This window comes from Anolis sagrei, chromosome 3, assembly GCF_037176765.1.
Source record: "Anolis sagrei isolate rAnoSag1 chromosome 3, rAnoSag1.mat, whole genome shotgun sequence".
In the NCBI taxonomy this organism is placed as follows: Eukaryota; Metazoa; Chordata; class Lepidosauria; order Squamata; family Dactyloidae; genus Anolis; species Anolis sagrei.
This window is the reverse complement of record NC_090023.1, coordinates 253,298,842-253,317,410: the sequence shown is the minus strand read 5'-3', so window position 1 is coordinate 253,317,410 and position 18,569 is coordinate 253,298,842. Positions and strand designations below refer to the sequence as shown.

The following is an 18,569-nucleotide window of genomic DNA, read 5'->3' as shown; positions in this document are numbered from 1 at the left end:
GCATATGTGTACTTGAACATCCATGTAAGTACAAAACGGGAATTTCTGAGAGTGGTGACAATCCTCATTCAGCAGTGCTTGGGAATAACATTTGGAATAAAACATAAGAGTGAGCCCTCCAGTTTTGTCCACCACTGCATGTGGTTTGGATGCTTGAGCTATCTTGATATGGATGTTTCACAGAAAGCCTTCTACATCTTCTGAGACAAACTGTACTCTGGGTTGCTTGGATGGCTGGAATGCAGATGAAGGGATGAACTCCTTTCTTGGAAGAAGGGGTTACATTTGGGTTCTCCCAGAGATTTTGATTCTATGGCCCACTTCCCACATGCGTGTCATCACTTGTCAACTACTTCATCCATCCAATTGGATGGACAGGTATGTGAATGGCTTGCTGCATCATATCTCCGACCATGGTTTCTAAAGGAGCTGCCTCTCTCACTTGGCAGACATCAATGAATGCACTCCGGTGATGAAATGCACATGTGAAACGGCTTATCATTCAGTCTAACCTGCATTACCAACCATGAATGCAGAAACAGGGTGGTCTCCATGCTCTCCTTGCTTTTCCAGATGAGTTAGTTAATTCACTGCACATGCGGTTTCCATGAAAGTCACTCAGTTTGAAAAACCATTTTACCCAGCTTCAGGATGTCTATTCCTGTTGTTTTCCTTCCTTCAGACTTGCTCACAGGGTTTGGATTCTTGTTGGTTTGTTTTCATGCAGCTAGATGCCCAACAACTCTCATTTGCTGTTACTGCTGTGGTTGCATCATCTTTCCCAGTCATGATAAACAGCTGACACAGCCTCTCCAGACCATCAGAAGCCCTCTTCTGCCCAGAGAGTCCTGGAAGTTCTTGGGATGCACAACAACAAAAGCATCACTGAGCTGGTCATGGATTATGACAATGACACATGGCCCAAGGACCCACTGCACCTCTTCCCTGCTTCCCTTCTCACTGGGATCACTGTCACCTGTGTCCTCCTCTTTGTTATTGGCATCTTGGGCAACATGATGACCATGCTGGTGGTCTCCAAGTTCCGGGACATGAGGACCACAACCAACCTGTATCTTTCCAGCATGGCCTTCTCAGACCTCCTGATCTTTCTCTGCATGCCTCTGGATCTTTTCCGCCTCTGGCAATATCGACCCTGGAACTTTGGGAATCTTCTCTGCAAGCTCTTCCAGTTTGTCAGCGAAAGTTGTACCTATGCCACCATCCTCAACATCACTGCCTTGAGTGTCGAGAGGTATTTTGCTGTCTGCTTTCCACTCTGGGCCAAAGTGGTGATCACCAAAGGCAAAGTTAAGCTGGTTATTCTTGTGCTCTGGGCTGTATCTTTTGTCAGTGCTGGCCCTATCTTTGTCCTGGTTGGGGTTGAACATGAAAATGGCACCAATCCCCTGGAGACAAATGAGTGCCGAACCACAGAGTATGCGATCCAGTCAGGACTCCTGACCATCATGGTGTGGACCTCTAGCATCTTCTTTTTCCTGCCTGTGTTTTGCTTGACTGTCCTCTACAGCCTCATTGTAAGGAAACTCTGGAGGAGGAAGAGGAAGGATATTGGACCCAAGACTTCTATAAGAGACAAGTATAACAGACAGACTGTCAAAATGTTAGGTAAGGATGTCTTGAGTCTTTTCCATGAAATTTCTGCTTGCCTCATCTCGGATGTGCAAAAACAAAAGAAGAATTGTTGGTTATTGGATCAACTCCAGTTGATGTAAAATATGAAAGATTTGGAGTTACACAGAATACTTATTTCATATTATATATGTAACTTAAATGCCTTACATATTGTTTCACCATTAAATAGCTTGATTGTATTAAAGGTAAATGGAGGGACTGAGGGATATTAGGGGAGCTTTCAAGGTACTCACAAGCTGCAAATGACTTTCTTCACAAACTACATTGGTGATGAGATTCTGGGAATCTTGGTCCAAAAAAGGAACTTTCCCATATAAATCTGAGGAATGCTGGATTAGCCTCTGGTCTAGCTTCCTTCTTCCCATAGTGGCCAAAAAAGTCATGAAAGTAACAGGGTCAGATCGAAGACAGTATGAGACAACTGCTTCCAGGAGAAGATGCTAGGAGGAGCAGTGAGATCTTGCAGGTACAGCTGAGTGTACCTAGGGTTGGTTAGTAACTGGTATATAGTGGGTAAAAGGGAGCTTCTTTTGGGTTCAGTAGGGTCTTCTGATTACTGGGCAAGTTGTATTCTCTTAAAGTCATTTTACCCCAAGAAACTATCATCTCAACTTACATTTTCATACATAGAATCATAGAACCATAAATGTGGAAGAGACCTTGTGTGCCATCCAGTCCAACCCCTTGCCAAGAAGCAGAAAAATCACATTCAAAGCACCCCCAACAGATGGCCATCCAGCCTCTGTTTAAAAGCCTCCAAAGAAGGAGCCTCGACCACACTCTGAGGCAGAGAGTTCCACTGCTGAACAGGTCTCACAGGAAGTTCTTCCTAATGTTCAGATGGGATCTCCTTTCCATATATCTGATGAAGTAGACTTAAGTGTGTGAAAGCTTATGCTACCAACTTCTTTCTCTGATAAATCTCCAAGGTACTACAAGATTCCTTTGCATACTGATCCAAACTAACCAATCTGTCTTTTAATTGTATTTTCAAGTAAGTCTTGTCTGTAACATTGTGAAGTGCTAAGGGTTTAGTGTCCAGATTATACTGTCTACTATAAGACAGTATGAGACAACTGCTTCCAGGAGAAGATGCTAGGAGGAGCAGTGAGATCTTGCAGGTACAGCTGAGTGTACCTAGGGTTGGTCTTGCATCCCTTAAGCCAGCCTTTCCTTCTAACAGAATGGAAGACGCTGGACTATTGGTAGATTAAAGTAGTGTTCAACTACTCAGCTTCTGTACATGAAATAGGGTGGGGATTGTTAGTTTATCCTTGAACCGCTTGCACCTACGGTTGGTGCCCTTCATTCATGTTCCCTTCCCTGCCATGCCAAAGCTGAATGTTGTTAAGAGCCAGGATGTGGAGAACTTCCTGGCCGCCTGTCACCAGTTGGGTGTCCCAGAGGTGTCTCTGTGCTCAGCCTCTGAGGTGCTCTTCTTCTTGAAGGCCTCGGCTGTGGCCTTCTCTTCCTCCTGGAAGCCCTGCTGCTCCTGCATGCTTCTCTTGTTGGGAAACCCCTTGCCCTGCCTTCCCTCTCGGGGGCCCTGGCTGCCTTTGGTGCCTAGTTTATCCTTTGCGTAAAGCAGCAAACAGTCTTGGACTGGTCCTGTATTGAAATGTCCACTGAGAGCTTTTGAAAGAAGCACAGTGGGTTGGAGAATGCTTTCTTTCAGTAGCAGCTGTTTTGTCACTTGCAACAATACATTGGGCATGATCCAGCCAAAGTTCTGAAGCACCATCTTCTTCTTTGGGAGTGCTGTTTGCTTAATTGGGAGTGTGCATCACTGGTCAATATGGGTTACTTAATTCCCAGTAAATATGCATAGGAGTACGCTGAAAAAGCTGTCAGCTGCACTCAGTAAGATTTGCCAGTGTGCTTATTGCTGACTTGAATATGTCCTTGTCTGCAAAGCAATCTTTGGGACTTATTAGAACTACATAAAAGGGAAGCAGGAAGGAAATAGCATGCCCAAGTTGTGAGAATGGGTAAACAATCCAGAAGCTATTTATGCCCCTTGGCACCATTCATGTGTATATTTTATGACTGTGCAGATGGATCTATTTGTGTCCAAATAGATCCATCTGCACACGTGGAAGGCAGTGGGGAAGCCAGCCGTAGAGAAATAAAAGAGGGGATGGACACAAATTCAATGTTCCTTGCCAACGTCAGTTCTCTTTGCTGTTTAGAAACCTGGACAGTGTGGAGCCAGGGCTTCTAGGGGATCGAGGGACATGATTTCTGGATCAAGAGCAGTGTGTCTCAACCTTCCTAATGCCGTGAACCCTTAATATAGTTCTTCATGTTATGGTGACCCCCAACCATAAAATTATCATTTTTTTACTACTTCATAACTGTAATTTTGCTACTGTTATGAATTGTAATGTAAATATCTGATAAGCAGGGTGTATTTTCATTCACTGGACCAAATTTGGCACAAATACCCGATACATTCAAATTTGAATACTAGTGGGGTTGGAGGCGCTTGATTTCATCATTTGGGAGTTGTAGTATCTGTCATTTATAGCTAACCTACAATCAAAGAGCATTCTGAACTCCACCAGTGATGGAATTGAACTAAACTTGGCACACAGAACTCTCATGACCAGCAATACTGGAAGGGTTTGGTGGGCATTGACCTTGAGTTTTGGAGTTGTAGTTCACCTACATCCAGAGAGCACTGTGGACTCAAACAATGATGGATCAGGACCAAATTTGGCACGAATACTCAATATGCCCAAATGTGAACAATGATGGAGTTTGTGGGAAATAGACCTTGACATTTGGAAGTTGTAGTTGCTGGGATTTATAGTTCACCTACAATCAATGAGCATTCTGAACTCCACCAACAATAGAATTGGGCTAAACTTTCCACACAGAACCCCAATGATCAACAGATGGTCTTTGGTGACCCCTCTGACACCACCTCATGACTTCCCCAGGGGTCCTGACCTCCAGGTTGAGAAATGCTGCTCAAGAGATGCAAGGATATATCTGCCCCTCACTCTAGATATCTCTATTCCTTCTGACCTGCACTGTAGTCCTTCTTTTGGCTCAAGGGATTTCCTAGCCACAAAAAAATATTGCCCCAGAAGGAGAGGGCTGCTTCATCTATGGAAACGGAAAGGCAGTGGGTCTTGCCAATAGCTGTCATCTTTGGAAGAGAAATTGTGTTAGGACCATAGATTTGCAAAACCATAGGCTAGCAAGATATGATTCCTTACAAATAAGCTGTGTATGTTCATAGCAGGTGTTGAAAAGGGATGTATTCATAACTGCCCTCCAGATTCCAGTGAATTGCAATATATTAATCTTTGCAATATAAATAGCTCAGAATCTGGGCAACAGAACACGAAACTAAGCAGCAATTTGTGACTGTGGGTTACCAATCCAGAAGCTATGTATGGCCCTTGGTATCCCTTATGTGTATATTTTATGTCTGTGCAGATGGATCTATTTGTGTAGGGGAAAACCCTCTTGTTCCATAGGAAATGGTCCACATTATTTCCTGCCAATCTAAATAGAAACAGAAACATCCTGGACATGTAAAAGTATTGAAATGTGATCAATCGATATGATTCTTTCAGAGGGCATATCTACACCAACACTGTGTGAGCCCTAGTTCAACATGAGGTTAGTGTATATTTAAATGGAGCAAATTTAGATATCACTACTGAGATGGAAACCCTGCAAAGATAATTGAGATTTCCTTTCAGGTATATGTTGCAGGTTTGTGGGTTTACAAAGTATGAGCATTACAGTCCCTACCATACATATTTCTTGAGCTTCTAATACAATGGTTTTCAACCTTCCTAATGCCACAACCCCTTAATACAGTTCCTCATGTTGTGGTGACCCCAACCATAACATTATTTTTTGTTGCTACTTCATAACTGTAATGTTGCTACTGTTGCGAATTGTAATGTAAATATCTGATATACAGGATGCATTTTCATTCACTGGACCAAATTTTAGGACAAATACCTCATACACCCAAATCTGAATACTGGTGGGGTTGGAGGGGATTGATTTTGTCATTTGGGAGTTGTAGTATCTGTCATTTATAGCTAACCTACAATCAAAAAGCATTCTGAATTCCACAAATAATGGAATTGAACCAAACTTGGCACACAGAACTCCCATGACAAACAGCAAATACTGGAAGGGTTTGGTGGATGTTGACCTTGAGTTTTGGTGTTGTAGTTCCTCTACAGCCAGAGAGCAATGTGGACACAAACAATGATGGATCTGGACAAATATTCAATATGCCCAAATGTGAACACTAGTGGAGTTTGGGGGAAATACACCTTGACATCTGGGAGTTGTAGTTGCTGGGATTTGGTGGCATCCTTGAAGTGACTGGATTGACCTTGAAGGAGCTGGGGGTGGTGACAGCCGACAGGGAGCTCTGGCGTGGGCTGGTCCATGAGGTCATGAAGAGTTGGAAATGACTGAATGAATGAACAACAACAAAACAGTCAAAGAGCATTCTGAACCCCACCAACAATAGACTTAGGCCAAACTTCCCACATGACCAATTGAAAATAATGTGCTTTCTGATGGTCCTTGGCAACCCCTTTGGCACCCCCTCACAACCCTCAGGGGTTCCGACCCCCAGATTGAGAAATGCTGTTATAATAGAAGAAATAGAAATTATCCAAATTTTGTTTTTAACCATTAACATTTCAAATTACAATAGTTCTATTAATTTAAGAGTTCTGCCAGTTTAATAGAACATCTATGATGCTCTATTAAATTTATAGAATACCATGCATGTTCTATTAATTTGAATTTAAGGCAAGGGTACAATTCCAATAATGGAATAGAACTGATTTCCAAGTAGCCACAGTGCACTCTATAAATGGAACAAATGAAACACCCTTTTTATGAAATCTGAAAACACTGTCCAGATGCTATTCGTTTTTCTTATAATTTATCTAAACATAATGTATATGATCAGTGCAGGGGAAAATGTAGCCATCTAGATATTATTGGACTACAGCGCCTACATAATTTTCAATTGGATACACTGGATAGGAATCACAATCCAATGATGTTTTGAATGTCTAAGGTAAGAAACATTCTTTGATAATTTCCATATAATTGTGCCATGTTCATGTGCATGTTGTGTTTTAATCCTGATGCTTAATGAAATATAGAGATTGGACCCTTTTATTGTTTTTAAAAAATCTAGGTGTTGCCTGGAAGTTTTATACTTTGTTATGATGTGCCTTCAGATCCTACTTATGACAATCCTGTTGTAGAGACTTGAGATGAACACATGGCAGAGTTTTCTTGGCAGAATTTGTTCAAAGGGGCAAGGGCTGAGAGAATGTGACTTCTCCCAGAAAACCCCACAGGTTTCCAAAACCAGGTGAGGATTCAGGCCCCCACCTCCTTGTGTCCTAGTCCAACATTCAGTGTAGGGTTCTCATGAGAACCCTACACTGAGGATGTAGGACTTGTTTGAGGGCATCTAGTGGGTTTCCATGACTGAGCAGGGGGTTGAACCCTGGCCTCTTGGTGCTCATTCACACTTGGTGATATATCACTATTATTCCACTTTAATTGCCATAGTTCTATCTTATGGATTCTTGAGACTGGTAAATTTGAGAAGGGTCTTTAGATTTCTTAGACAGAGAGCTTCAGTAGCCAGATAAAGATAAAGGTTTCCCCTTGACTTTATGTCTAGTCTTGTCTGACTCTGGGGGGTGGTGCTCATATCCATATCTAAGCTGAAGAGCTGGTGTTGTGTACAGACACTTCCAAGGTCATGTGGCTGGCATGACTGCATGGAGTGCCATTACCTTTCAGCCGAAGTGGTACCTATTGATCCATTTGCATGTTTTCAAACTGCAAGGTTGGCCGTCATTGGGGCTAACAGTGGGAGCTCACTCTGCTCCCTGGATTTGAACCGCAGACCTTTTGGTCAGCAAATTCAGCAGTTTAGTGGTTTAACCTGCCATGCCACCAGGGGGATCCTATCCAATTACAGTGCCCAATCCAACTACAATTCTTGGGGTTCCATAGGTTGCAGTTAATGTGGAATCATACACACAAACGTTGGATAGCATAGGGAAGGGTTAACACTCTTGTGTTTGTTTTGCTGCCTGTGCCCCTGCTCAGAAGATTTCACCTCATTTGTCCCTGTGATAATTAGATTTTGAAAAATGTGGCATATGATGGAAACAAGGATTAGTGATAAAGCTTCAGGGGCAACACCTTTTCCCCATAGTAACTCTTTCAATACAGATTTTCCCTTCCTAAGGGTAGATTTTGCTCACTTCTTGTTGTCTCACCCCTGTTCTTAACTATGAGTCACTTGTAAGTAGGGCTTTTGTAACTCAGGGATGGCTTGTAGTTGTCTTTCTGACTGGTTTGGGCAAAAAGAGGGATAATGCACTGGGAGTGCTTCTTGCCTCTGTCTCTAGTCATTTATTTGTGCTGTGTCCTTATTCCATTATTGACCCAGGACTTGTGGTGATTTGTCAAATGTTTCCAACCTATATGGTAAGAGGGACTGCAATTCATTTCCTATACTTTGGCAGGTAAAGTGAAGACTCCCCCCCACCCCCACACCCCACACCCCACCCCCAACCCCACCCTAAGAACTTGTACTTCCATACATCTGACTATATCCTGTACACATTCCTTAAAAACATCTTACTCCACAGCTGATCAATTATCCAAAGTCCTCATGAATAAAATGGTTTTGGCCTTCCAGTAGATAGACAACAGCTGCCAGCATTTCTTCTTCTTCTAAAGATACTCTTGATAACTTTGCCTCCCAAGCTGAGGAAAGAAGACAGTATTTCACCCCAAAATGGTTATTATTTGAGTGCATCTATAAAATTATGACTGAACATAATTAATGTTCAGGCCTCATGACAGAAGCATGTGACATTGCAAAATAATTACTCATTTTCATGGAAAACGACTGACAGTCTTCTTATGGGTACAGTTCAACTCTATGAGATCAGCTTATCTGAAAGACAGTGATGCATCTACATGGTAATTCAGTGCAGTTTGACTCTGCTTTAATTATCATGGCTCAATGCTATGGAATCATGGGATTTTTAGTTCCACAAGGAATCAGAACTCTTTGGCAAAGAAGTCTAAAGACCTCATAAAACTAAAACACCCATGGTTCATAGCATGAGTCATGGCAGTTAAAACTGCATTTGTTGTATGGTGTAGATGCACTCCTTTTGAACCTGTCTTGGTTTTGGGATCTTTGCAGGATATTGTCCTTCTCTTGGACTCATCACATTCACATGTAAGGACATGGGAGAACACTCTTCCCAGGCTGTGGCACTCCCTTCCAAGGGAGGCTAAATAATTTCCCTTCTAGTTAGCCTTCTATTAGGCTTTTGGCAACTGACTGACAAGAGACTTTTTAGCATGGGTCAGGGATATTGTTCTGCTTACCCCCCTGTTGTGCATTTAAATTGCTTTTAATTCAGATGCTGTTTGAATGTGATAATACTTATAATTGTGTTTTGGTGTTGTCTTATCGTCTGGAATCTTGTTAGTGACATACGCATGTGTAATGGGCGTGCTTGTGCATATGTGTGGACGTTGCATAGGAAGTTAAAATTAACTATCTCTGTGCCCCCAAGGAAGATGCCATGGCCATTTACTGGGTAGTAGTTGGGAGTGGCATTTGGAGGCAGCCAGGAAGAGCCTATCTTGATTGCAGTTCAAGAAATGAGGTTGTTTTCCTGGTTCACAACTGGAGTGTGGGATGAGAAGAGAGCTGTGTGTATGGAACATTGTGGTTCCTATGTGGTAATGTTGGGATCTTGGTCATTCCTCTTTTAAAGTACTACTCTATGACCCCCTTATCCATAGATTCATTTTCCACAGATTCAGTTATCTACAGCCACTCAATATAGAATAAGTTTAGCACCTTAGATAGCTCCTTTAAACAATAGATAGATTGAGCAACCCACTGGCTTGTTAAGTTTGCTCTGGTTTTGAATGTGTGTGTGTGTGTGTGAGAAAGAGAGAGATAATGTAGAATTTGTTTCCAAAAGGAACTAAATTAAAAAACATTGAAAAATGAGTTATAGGTGGCAGCCATTGTTGCCTAGGAGTATAATATTATGCACATCTCAAAACTATAAATACGTATCAAATCACTTTGGTGAAGGCTTTGGAAAACTGCATTTTATAGCAATAGAATGCACATCCTTAACATGTTTTAGTGTTTTCAATGTTTCTAATTCCTTATTAAATTTGTTTAGATGGATTTGTATCTTTTGGAAACAAATTCCACAAATATGTTTATACGTATGTAGGTATGCTTGTTTTATCTACATGGCTTGATGGATCTGGACATACTTTGTACACAGACCCTTCATGATCCAACAGATTACACTGGTAGGGTTTAGGGGCAAGATTGACAGAAGATGATGGGAATTGTAGTCCACCTACATCCTGAAAGTTGTGTGAATCCCACCAATGATGGATCTGGACCAAGCTTTGCATCATGATCAGTTTAGAGGGTGGGAGTTGTAGTCTACACCCATCCAGAGAGCTGTGTGGTGTGGGTACGGTTCCCACACACTTTGCAGTTGTCCATCCTGGACTTTGTAAAATATACTGAAATTGTGTGTCGGGTCTGCTCATGACCTACTCAGGGGGTACAATCCTGCTTTGTGGATGTGGACCATGACTGCAGCTCAGGCATTAATGTCTCTGTCCTCCATCTAGCAAATATCAAGCTTTGAGGGCTCTGCTGTGGTCATTAAATAGCCATGAAGGGTGTAGTACCAACCAAGTTTCCCATCTCTGCTGCAGATCTGTAGAAACTGAGGAATTGAAAATATTGTATCTTTTCCCCCTCTCCTTGGAGAGGAAACCACAGCAATTCCTGATAGTGAGACCTTCTTCTCTCTCCTATGTCATCCCTTTTAACTGCCACAGCACTTTCCTTTAGGACTACTAGAGAAAAGAGATTTTGAATGGTGAGCAAGGTTCTAGACCAGGCATGGCAAACTTTGGCCCTCCAAGTGTTTTGGACTCTTAATGCCCACAATTCCTAACAGCCAGTAGGATTTTTTGTGGGACTTGAAGTCCAAAATACCTGGAGGGCCGAAGTATGCCCATGCTTGGTCTGGAAAGTAATGCAGGAGGGTTACAAAGGCATAACCCAAAACAAGGCATGAGCTCACATAATCTTACATTACACATGTGTATGGCACTAAAAGGATTGTGGACTGGAATCAGATGTGTTAACTCAATGCATTTCAGTCAGTTAGGATGGGACCCAAATCATCTTTGTAGATCAGGCATAGGCAAACTTGGCCCCTCCAGGATTTTGGACTTCAAATCCCACAATTTTTAACAACTCACCAGCTGTTAGGAATTGTGGGAGTTGAAGTCCAAAACATCTGGAAGGGCCAAGTTTGCCCATGCCTGTTTTAAATTGATGACTCCTTTCCACAGACTGTAGATCAGAATCAACTGGTTTGTGCTTTGTACTGTCCTTGCTACCATGTTTATTGAAGTTTTTCCCAGTTAGAATTTTCTACTCAAGTCTTTCTCTCTCTTCTATGCAATACATTATAATTATAGTTTTCTCTCTTTCCTTTATGTATGTCTTATAGATTCTGACATAACATTCCTTTTTACACATTAGTCATTGCTATATTCTTTTATAATCCTGTTCTGATGTTATAGCGTTTTTGATTATTCTCATGCTTTTCGAATATGTGACTTGTTTTCCAGATTATACTTTCCTAGTGTTTTTCTTTTGTGGATTTTGATTGGGTTGTGCCATGTTTCTACTCTTTCAAGTAGGCTGGCAGTCACAGAAGGTAAAAAGGAGTAGCTAAATTGATGGTGCACAGATCAAAAGAAGACAAGTGGTGAATAAGAATGGACTACAACTGGGAATATCCAGTTTCAAATCTCTATTCAACTTTTAGGAGACAGCGGGCTGCTTGCTATCATAGATTCATAGAGTTGAAAGGGACCTCATGGGGCATCCAGTCCAACCCCTTGCCAAGAAGCAGGAAAATTAAATTCAAAGCACCCCTGACAGATGGCCATCCAGCCTCTGTTTAAAAGTCTCCGGAGGAGGAGCCTCCACCACAGTCCAGGGCAGAGAGTTCCACTGCTGAACAGCTCTCATAGTTAGGAAGTTCTTCCTAATTGTTCTGTCACGTGCTGGGCCTGTAAATAATTGTCTTTAGAGCCTTTGCCCAGCAGGAAGCCAGGGGGCCCAAAGAGAAGTTCTCAGAGGGTTTCACCACAAATAGTCTTTAGATGGCTTGTGAAGTACAACAAATGAACAATCAAACAGAAACTTCTCTTGTCTTCAGTAAAATTAAGCGAATGATTCCAAGCTTTTAGGCAACTGGTGAATTCCTAATCTTGCCCACAAAGGACAGGCAACTGGTGAATTCCTAATCTTGCCCACAAAGGACAGGCAACTGTCTTCAATAACTTCTTCTTTAAAGGAAAATCCCCTTTTTAACTTCTCCCAGGCTGACTGTAATCTAACCCTTACTGACATGCGCTCTGCTACCAGGTCGAACTGCGTCTCGAACGCCAAGTGAACCTACCAGTAAGGCAGTAGATGTTCTCCAGCTGGAGTTCTTTGGACTCTAGGGCTGTTTTCCTGGAAATTCTTAGGAGACTCTTGAAACTGTTCTCCCCCGGAATTCTTTAAAGCTTTGGGGAGGCTTCCCTGGAAAATCTTAAGGTTTGAAGCTTTTGTACAGGGGAAGTTAACACACATCCTATACATAAGTTAACCTTGCTGATACTAACTAAAAAAATGGCTCCCTTCCCTTCCCAATGGCCCTGAGCAAGGGGTGGGACCAAACTTAACGATGATGGACAGGTGACTTGCCCTATGACTGCAACCAAAAGAAGCCACCTATCTGCAGAGTCCCTGAAACATAGGACTGCAACGAAACATTCAATGCAAAGCAAATAAAGTTGGAGCTTCTGGTACAGTTGTACCAGAACACTAATGTTGAGGTGGAATCTCCTTTCCTGCAATTTGAAGCCATTTTTCCATGACATAATCCATTTTTGAATATAATCTATTTTGTAGGGAGGCTATGAAGATAACAGGGGGAAAGGATAATAATAATAATAATAATAATAATAATAATAATAATAACCACCTTATTTTTGTACCCTGCCTCCATCTCCCTGAAGGGACTTGGAGTGGCTTATATACGGCACAATGTGTCTGGAACAAAAAAAATAAAAAATAAACATACAATACAATGAAAGATAAAACCACAAGCATATAAAACACTTATTTAAACTTAAAACAGTGCCCAATAACATATGGTGAGAACTGTCGTAAAACATGGCCAGCCGTAACCAGGAGCAGGGGAATGGGATAGTGTAAGTTGTAGCTCATGAACTAGGGAATGGGACAAAAGTGCAGGGCTGTCATTAATTGTGGACTATTGGGGTTAGACATTCTCAAATGCTTGTTTAAACATCCAAGCCATCAATTCCATCCAAAAGGAGGACAGTGTGTGGAGAACCATGCCCTGGGATCATTTAAGAACAATATAATAAATGAAATATCTTGTAGTAAGTAAAAGATTCCAGTTTCCAATCTGCAAAAATATTGCAATGCAGTGCACCAGCTTCACATTGATGCTGCCCTATGAACTCTGTGTTTCTGTGCATATGAATGCCCACGGTTGTACATGCATACATATGGGGTCTAACACATTTTCAAAGGTGGAAACATCTCCAAGAGAGCAATAAAAGGAATCTAGCAACACCTTTAAGGATGATTTTTGTTTTAGTGTGAGCTTTCATGGTTCTCAATCTACTTTTTCAGATATATTAAAGCTTCAGGCATTTAAGCATATTTCCACCATGGTGAGATTTAATCTGTTTGATAGATTGTTATGAGTTTTAATTGCTTATATGCTTAGATTGTTTATATTTTTTGAGATGTATTTTATTGTTTACCTGTATGGCGTTGAATTTTTGCCAGATTTGTAAACCTCCTTGAGTCTCCTCTTGGGTCAAGAAAGGTGGAGTAGAAATGAAGTAAATAATAAAAGATAAAATTTAATAAGGTTGTGGGATACTTCTTTGAAAACAATTAAAGACAGCAATCAATGCTGGGCAAGCATAGAGAGAAAGAGTAGGGGTTCGCTTTATGGAAGAATTATTTCCTCTAGTGGCTGATGGAGGCACAATATTCTATTGGGAATTAAGGGGAGATAAGGATTGCAGCCACACTGCAGTTTTACATCACTTTCACTGCCATTGCTCATTGCTATGGAACCATGGGTCTTGTTGCTTGGTGAGGTACCAGCACTCTTTGGCAGAGAAATTGAAAGACCTCGTAAAACTACAACTCCCATTATTCCGCAGCATTGAACCATTACAGTTAAAGTGGTCTCAAACTGCATTAATTCTACAGTGTAGATGTACCCAGGTTCAGGAAGAGCTGGGAGCCACATAGATGGCTTTCTGGGCAACCTACATTCCACAGGTCACACAATTGCCATCTCTGAAGTGGAAAGAGTTGGGTCCTTCAGCCCAGTGGATGGCTGACAATCTAACCAGCTTCTTCTACCCTATTTTCTGAGTGCAGTTGGTCCTCCACACCTGCAGATTTAACTTTTGTAGATTTCATTATTCACCAATTGGATAATATTATTCATGTAGGTTCTCCAACATGACTCAAGCATGACTCTAGGTCAATTTCTCTAGCCATTTATAAGTCCTTCGCATAATTCAGTGGTCAATAACGGGCAGAAATTGACCAGAGAGTTCTGCTGAAATTTCTAGAAAGATGTTATCTCGGGTTTAAAAAAAAGAACTGTCTTTATATTCAAAATTTCAACTTTTCTAGGGAAAAGCTCCTACCATAAAACTGGAGGGCCTACTATAGGACTGCTTATTATACCTGGAGTTAGTTTGTCCTCGTACAGACAACTTCCCCCATGTCCACATTGTAATGAAGGAAAACTGGAAATGTCAGAAAGGAAAGTATTTCTTGGAAATACAGAAAAAAATGGTGAATGCTCAGGAATGCATTTTCATCTTAATAGCATCACCAGAACCAAATCAAGAATGTGGTTAGAATGTGACTTGTCTGTCTGCCCACCTCTCCAACTCTTTATTATCTGTCTGTCCAGTCTGTTCCTGTCTCAACTGACTGATATATTGATGAACAGATCTATCTTCAAAATGCCTGGGTTGCACTTCTTTCTCTTGCAGTAGAGTTGCTCTGTAAATCCTTGGGCATCTCATGATTGAAGGTTCTGCAGGAAATGTGCATTCTGGAGGACATATATTAAAATCATTTACCCAAAAGGATAGTTATGGGATTGTTTGGCCAGTATCTAGAAATGGCCAATCCTCTATTTGTCTTCAACTTCAAATAAATAGAGAGAGAGATTTCAAAATATATCTTAACTATATATTATCTTCAGTTTGTACTTTATATCCAAAAGGAGTTAGTGTTGCCTTAATGGCCAGGAGATCTTTTTCCAGACACCCCTTGCATTGATGATGGAATGTCTTCCCCAGGCAACTTTGGCAAATTTAGCTAGGAGCATCTCCAGTATGTGCGGTGACAGATGAAGACCTTTTTTAACCTTCAGAACTTTAGCTCAGTGATTGATTTGGCTGGGGTTGCTTTTCTAGCACAGCAATCTTTAGTTTGGGACACTATAGGAAGAGGCATGCAGCAAAGCTGCATCACAATATTGAGAGAATAATGATGCTTCAACCTCTGTGGACAGGCCCGTAGCCAGGATTTTGTTTCGGGGGGGGGGGGGGGGGCTGAGTTTGTTTCGGGGGGGGGGGAGCTGAGTATCTTTACCCCAATACCCACATGCATATGGGATATATTGAGCATGGTGATCAGATCATGATATGAATAAACATAACAGTTTAAATAATGCACCAGTAAGGCCTTCTCGTGGACCACCAAGCCCCCCCCCCCCCCCCAGCTACATGCCTGTCTGTGGAATATGTGGCAGGGGTGGAACAATAAACCAGTTGTTCTTGAATTGTATACCTTACCTATGGCAATGCTGTCTAGGTTCTTCTTTTAATCGGGTATAATGCAAGTTACAATATCAAATCTACCATGGACAGCACTTCACACCAGGTCTTTACTTCATCCAGCAGTGAAACATAAGCAAACGTCATTATGTCTTTGTTACTCATATCTAACCTCTTTGTCTCTCTTTCTTTCTAGCTGTGGTGGTTTTTGCCTTCATACTCTGCTGGTTGCCTTTTCACATTGGCCGTTACCTGTTTTCCAAATCCTTTGAAGCTGGATCCTTGGAAATTGTTGTCATCAGCCAGTACTGCAACCTGGTATCCTTTGTCCTCTTCTACCTGAGCGCCGCCATTAACCCAATCCTGTACAATATCATGTCAAAGAAGTATCGGAAAGCAGCTTACAGGCTCTTTGGAATCAAGGTGCCGAGAAGGAAAAGACTCTTGTTGACAAAGGAAGGAGGTTCCTGTGCTTGGACAGAGTCCAGTGTCACTGCAACATGACACTGTGGATGGGACACAATTGTCACCTAAAGCCATAACAAAATGGAAAAGATGTTCAGGTTCAAAGGATGTTATGCTGTTTCTTTTCATGATTCAGGACAGGTGCAGTTTTGAAATGCAGAGAATGGCATGGAAATAGAAAACATAGAAAGTTGCAAGCATATTTATGAAAGTGTCACTGCAAAATGCTCTGCCAGTGAAAATGTGAAAACAGCACTTGATGTTGCATGAGTGTGGTGATCTAGCTTGCATCTCAGATTGGAAAAGACAAGAGTTGCTGTCTCAGCTGTGTAGAGTCAGCTAGGACTAAGAGATTGGGAGAGGCAGCATTACAATGATGTTTCATGGTTCCATGCCCCTAACCATAGGTTCCATCCATTGAGTGGGTCCCTGGAGCACAGCTGGGAATCTAATTACAGCAACAGTGAGCAACTTTGTTCTGGGTCTAATAACTCCTATCAGCACTGACCAACATGGCCAATGAGGAAGGAGGGTGAATCTTGGCAGCTAAGTGGAATGGTCACAGGGGAAATGCTAGAATTCCCTCAGGTAGTTTTCATGAGGAACTTCAACATCCATGCTTGACACCATCCTTGTTGGTAGTTAGTCAGGTCTTTATGACATTGAAAGCAACTGTGGGTCTGTGTCAATAGATCTATGGCTCCCCACATTCCAGAAGATACAGTTGAAATATGGTTTTCTATAAGGTGGGAAGGTGATTCTGGAGGGACTTTCTATCCTTCAGTTGTTATGAAACCATTACTAGCCTTACTTGGACTCAGATCCTCTGGAAGTGCAGGAAGACCAATTTGCATGTCTTGGCCAAGGTGGCTGATGGATTTGGATGGTTTTCTGATGGCTCTTCAAATTTTCCCAACACCACCACTATCTATTGAAGCCCAGACTGATCTTTGGAATGGGACAAATGGTCCAGCTGGTTGACACAGTTGCCTCTGAACAATGCTGTTGGAAAACCAAATGAAATCCAATTGAATACAGTCTAGAATCCTCCAGAAGCTCCATTTAAATTTGGTGTAGATGCTTCTGAAGATACCTTTCATCTCTGAGAGTATTGCACTTGTAAAGAATCATTCAGTGGAATTCTTTCAAGTAGTCCAAGGAATATTACATTATGGTCCACTATCAAGTGTAAACCATTGAATAGCTGTGATCAATTTGTTCAACATTCAGCAGATTCTGAAGTGAATGAAATCATTGGTAGAAGTCCAGACAGAGCTTGGAATAGCTGCTTAGACTACCTTACTGGGATCTTTCAGTCAGCATGGATCCTTGCACACCCTCCAACTGTTCTGATGTAGCAAGGGTAGTCGTGATAAATCTCCTCCTCCTTTTTCAGTTGCCTTTAAAATGTCCTCGTTTCTCCTTTCCACTCCTCCCCTCCCACCTTTGCCCTCAGTTTACTTCCGTTTCAGCAAACTGGGATCAAATTCCAAAAGTAGTTTGCACTCAGTTAACTCAGCACTGGAAGAGAAGAGGGACCACTATCTTACCCTTTTTTTGTGGTGTCATACAAAGGCAAAGTGCTGCAACCTTTAGTAGCATATGTGTTCTTACACATTAATAACTTTTGCCATCTTAAGCACTCTCTGAGATTGCTTGAATTTCATCTGTGAAATGTTGGAGGATATGAAGTTGCAGTCTAAAAAATAACCTTTCCACACTCTTAGTCCAGAAGATGTAATGCTGCTTTCTGTTTATGCAATTAAAATGGATACTTTACCATTTATAGAACTCATTGATGTGGACAAAGTCATTGGAGAGGTGAGGCTCACCACAGTTTTATTTGGCGCTTTGCCTTATCTAGCACACAAAATCAGCCCAAGGAACTGGTGAATGCCTTTTTGCAACAATCTGTGGTTCCATTGTGCCTAAAAAGAAAAGTGGTGATGCCTCTGGTATGGCAACTTCCCTGGTTAAGAGCCTTCACTGGGCATAGTTCAAAGCACTTGCCATGTCAGAAAAAAAGCCCTATGCAGTTTAGCAGTAGGGTTTCTGAAGCTTGCATGATACTATATGAGTTTGCCTCAATCTCACATGCACACAAAACCCTAATGTGATTCTAAACTGCATCAATAGAAGTTAGTGTCCAGATTGAGAAAAATAACAGTACCACTCTATTCTGCTTCAGTCAGACTTCACTTGAAATATTGAGTCCGGTTCTAGGCACCACAATTCAAGAAGGATATTGTCAAGTGAGAACATGTCCAGGGATCAAAATGGCAAAAAAGTGTGGAAACCACACTGAGCTGAGTATGTTTAGCCTGGAGAACAGAAGGTTAAGAGGGGACATGATCACCATATTTAACTATGTGATAGGATATCATTTTAAGTTTTCTGCTGCTTCAGAAACTAAGACATGAAGCAAGAGATCTAAGCTACAG

At 41.7% G+C, this 18,569-nt stretch overlaps 1 protein-coding gene across 1 annotated transcript; it reads left to right on the top strand.

Annotated features, from left to right (window-relative positions):
• The first annotated feature begins 863 nt into the window (after positions 1-863).
• Positions 864-16,678, top strand: GHSR (growth hormone secretagogue receptor). The gene is made up of 2 exons (XM_060767520.2): positions 864-1,626; positions 15,860-16,678. The coding sequence occupies exons 1-2, from the start codon at positions 864-866 to the stop codon at positions 16,165-16,167; spliced, it is 1,071 nt and encodes a 356-aa protein (XP_060623503.1). The 3' UTR covers positions 16,168-16,678.
• The last annotated feature ends 1,891 nt before the right edge of the window (positions 16,679-18,569 follow it).

Bases quoted from the DNA above. Each gene is read 5' to 3' on its own strand.
- GHSR (XM_060767520.2), top strand. From the start codon at position 864: ATGCACAACAACAAAAGCATCACTGAGCTGGTCATGGATTATGACAAT. The intron at 1,627-15,859 runs GTAAGGATGTCT...CTTTCTTTCTAG, and splicing joins ACAGACTGTCAAAATGTTAG to CTGTGGTGGTTTTTGCCTTC.